This window comes from Oryza sativa, chromosome 7 (assembly GCF_034140825.1).
Source record: "Oryza sativa Japonica Group chromosome 7, ASM3414082v1".
NCBI classification, from domain to species: Eukaryota; Viridiplantae; Streptophyta; class Magnoliopsida; order Poales; family Poaceae; genus Oryza; species Oryza sativa.
In genome coordinates this window covers 6412157-6416176 of record NC_089041.1, presented here as the reverse complement: position 1 = coordinate 6416176, position 4020 = coordinate 6412157, and the positions used below count along the sequence as shown (strand labels likewise).

General features: G+C 40.7%; 1 protein-coding gene across 1 annotated transcript; it reads left to right on the top strand.

Moving 5' to 3' along the window:
• Positions 1–502: 502 nt before the first annotated feature.
• LOC4342727 (seed allergenic protein RA5-like) lies at positions 503–1301 on the top strand. Its single transcript, NM_001403035.1, has one exon. It carries the CDS (start codon positions 610–612, stop codon positions 1090–1092), a length of 483 nt encoding a protein of 160 aa, NP_001389964.1. The 5' UTR covers positions 503–609; the 3' UTR covers positions 1093–1301.
• Positions 1302–4020: the final 2719 nt, after the last annotated feature.

Genomic DNA, 4020 nt, shown 5'->3' with positions numbered 1-4020 from the left:
CACTCGATCACTTGTATTAATCGATTACCTTTTCTTTTGTTGTAATAGTTTTTTTTTTTTTGCTTTCGTATAATTATGTTCGATTCGCTTGGCTTTGATACGGAAAAGAACCCATACACTAAAATCACACGTTTCTTAATTTTGTGCAATCTAGTGTGTTAAAGCTTCATTGCTGAACACTTTTTAACTGCCAGAGCATATTTTCTAACAATATTTGTTCTGAGCTCTTCTTTTTCTTTGTCTTGCAAATTGGATCACTATACAAGCCATGGAAATAAAGATCAACAGATTTTGTTACCTTGCGTAACTCGACGTCTGTTGACAGTATACGCATTAATTTTCTTGCACGGAAGAATCAAAACAAGTTGAAAAAATGTGGTGCATACAGTCCACTTTAACAAACTTTTATCCATATCATGTCCAAATCGATTAGGTGTGAGTCACAATAAATGTTCTATGCAAACAAGCTAATCACAATTATGAACAGCAAAAAAAATTGTGTCCGTTCTTGAGATCACTTTAGTCTTTATAGCTATATATAGAAACCACCCATAGATAGCTATCCCTCTCATAAACAAATTGATAGTTAAGATTTTCTGCAACAAAAATATGGCTTCCAACAAGGTAGTGTTCTCAGTGTTGCTTCTCGCCGTCGTCTCCGTGCTCGCGGCGACGGCGACCATGGCGGAGTACCACCACCAAGACCAGGTGGTCTACACCCCGGGCCCGCTCTGTCAGCCAGGAATGGGCTACCCGATGTACCCGCTCCCGCGTTGCCGGGCGTTGGTGAAGCGCCAGTGCGTCGGCCGTGGCACGGCCGCCGCCGCCGAGCAGGTCCGGCGAGACTGCTGCCGGCAGCTCGCCGCCGTCGACGACAGCTGGTGCAGGTGCGAGGCGATCAGCCACATGCTGGGAGGCATCTACAGGGAGCTCGGCGCCCCCGATGTCGGGCACCCCATGTCCGAGGTGTTCCGCGGCTGCCGGAGAGGGGACTTGGAGCGCGCGGCGGCGAGCCTCCCGGCGTTCTGCAACGTGGACATCCCCAACGGCGGAGGTGGTGTCTGCTACTGGCTGGCGAGATCTGGCTACTAGCTAGGCTACTGTAGCTAGCTGTGCATGTATGTGGTGTGGTTACTAAAATAATTAGTGTTTTCCTTTTGTTTGGAAGCATATGTGTGGTGAATAAATGATGAACTCCGATGTTCCTCTCTATAAATCTTGATGATTCGCTAGCTATCCGTACGTCGTTGTTCTTTGATTTGATGATGAGATTGAAAAATGGAATGTCATGCTAAGGAGGGTGCCCATGTCGGTGGCCGGAATGGTGCCGCTGCAGGGCTGTGGTGGCCATAGGGTCGTCGGCATGGTGACCGTGCCGACGGTGTATTGCTATGCAGCCTGAAGATCCCCCTCTATAGTAAGGCCACTTATTTTAGAACGAAAAGAGTGATTCTAATTTTCACATCCACGATTGCTGCGTCCCTATGTATCTGAAGACAATCTATCTATCTATTCTATATCTATACTAATTGGGCATTTTCCAGAGCTCTCACGTTATACTAATTGGGCACTTTTCCAGAGCTCTCACGTCAATCAGATTAATCTGACCATTGATTAACTAGATCGTAAAATCATGACCGTAGATTAAATATTATAACTATGGACCTTTAATTAAAGCCCAACACGTGTCTGGGCCACCATTCAATCTATACAGGCTTCCTTCAAGGTCTACAAATTGTACCCATATCGGTCTCAGCAGTCGGACTCGACTCTGCACGCGACGAGATCACAACACGGCAGGCTACGTCGATCTACTTGACCCTGCAGCCGAGGAACTCCGTCGACCGGATGCATTGGCGAGGAAGTGTTTTATCGATCCAAGATATTGATCTCTGCAGGTACGATGGCTATTTAAAATACTCAAGTGAGCAAGATCTGATTCAATCTTTTTAGGGTTTCATTCAGTTGTTTCTTACATGTTTCTCATCTAAACTAACTATAAATTAATTTAAGATTAATTAACAGGATACCTTTGTGCATTGTAGATGTAATGATGAATCATCTTATATGCATCAGTCGATTGTAGATGCGATGGTCACCGATGGATAACCTAGATTCAAACAGAACTTTGGATTTATTGATGAATATGTAAACACCTGAATTTAATTATAGGGTCAACTCCCACATCATGTAATATGATATTCTTGATTTTTTTATTTTAATTGAAATAAAGAATTAATTATGTTGCTGATCTTTTTTTTATTGCTAATGAGAAAGTTCACTATAAATTAATAACAAGTTTTAAGTGGACATTTCCTTTTTCCAGATAAGTTAAACATATATCGCTAACAAATCTGCTCCATGCTTCATCCAAATACATTTGTTTAAGTGAATCTATGATTTCTCGAAATTTTAATTTAGCATACTAATTTAATGTATGATGTAAAAGTGCTAATTAAAATCGCGTATCTAAAAACAGGAGCATAGTACCAAATTAGGAGACCAACACAAGGACAATATAGGTAGTGATTAATTCCAAAATTCAAAATTATTAAAACATGGAAATGACTTATGCTTCAGATGTGTGACGATATATATTACTTTCGAATTTTGTTATTTTCAAATCTACCTGGAAATCTGCAGATGATCTCAGCAGTTAATTAGCAGCTCAAGCTACCTGGAAATCTGTAGATGATGCGCGTGATCATGGACTTCTACATATGTGCTATACTTAATTTTTGTTTGTAAATTGTGTGTCCATCTGAAACATAAAAATATGATACCCTTAGAATACTCTAGGGTGAAATGCTATAATGGGATATCCGTACGTTTGTGGATGAAATCTGTAACCCTAATATACCAGAAGTATTTATGCGCTATTGCTGGGAATTATATATTTATAGTAATGCCGTTAAGAAATACCAATAGCCACCGCACCATCGCCGCCCCAATCTGGTCAGGGTCGTGGGCATCGACCCTGCGACCTCGAGGGAGAAGGAAGGCCCCATTGTCACCATCCTTGCAGCTGCGCGGTTTTCGGCTGACCGCTCGGGCGGCAGCGAGGCGGAGGAGGGTGGAAGACGGGGGTGAGGAGGAAGGCGCTGGTTGCCGCCGACCGTGTCGGCCCTGCCCCTGGAGCGACACGGGGCCCCCGTTAGTCCGACATATGACAAACTTTTTGTGTATGGCTTTTATTGATGTCATGAACGAACAGAATGTCCAGGAAGCAGATGGACTAGGGAGTCTAAGGCGAACTTGGTAAGATCTGGAATGGACTGTGCTGCTACAAGGATGGCAAGGGATGCTATTTGACAGGTCATGAAACTAATACCTAGTTATCATATTTAACAAGCCACGTACGTACGTAATAGAAATTACTAAGAACATTACATAAAAAAAATAGAATTTCAAGAACAAAACTATAGAAGAGAGGAACGTCGTCCATTCCACCTTTTATTACTTATTACTAGCGGTCAACCCGTGCATTGCACGGGTTACTGTGAATGACAAAATATTAAAATTTCACTGGATAATGATAAAATATATTGTTAAACTCATAAGTAAATTTTGTTTAAAAGAAGTTGATACAAAACACTTTCATTTAAATTATAGTGGCCAAAAACATAATTAGTAATTTCTTATATAACCCATTCTAATATTTCTTCTATTACTTTATGTTTTTTTTGAAATTACATAATTTCAAAATTTAGTATTAGAAATATAGATTTATACTCGTTTTGCTGTCTCTTGTGAGCATTTTGCTATAAAATAGTTTAGCAATTTTGAATTAATATGTACAGAAACAAACTTGGTTTGGATTTAACCTTTTTCACGATTTGATGATTCCTATTGTGGAGATTATGGGTACCCCATATCCACACGGCATGGTTATCCGACTAGTAATAGGGGATAACATATATGTATGAAATATGTAACAGATCATGACTTGGGTATTACGTTTCCCTGTATATTATGGAACGGCCTAAAGTCCTGGCTTGATAAGATTGTAAAGTAGATTTA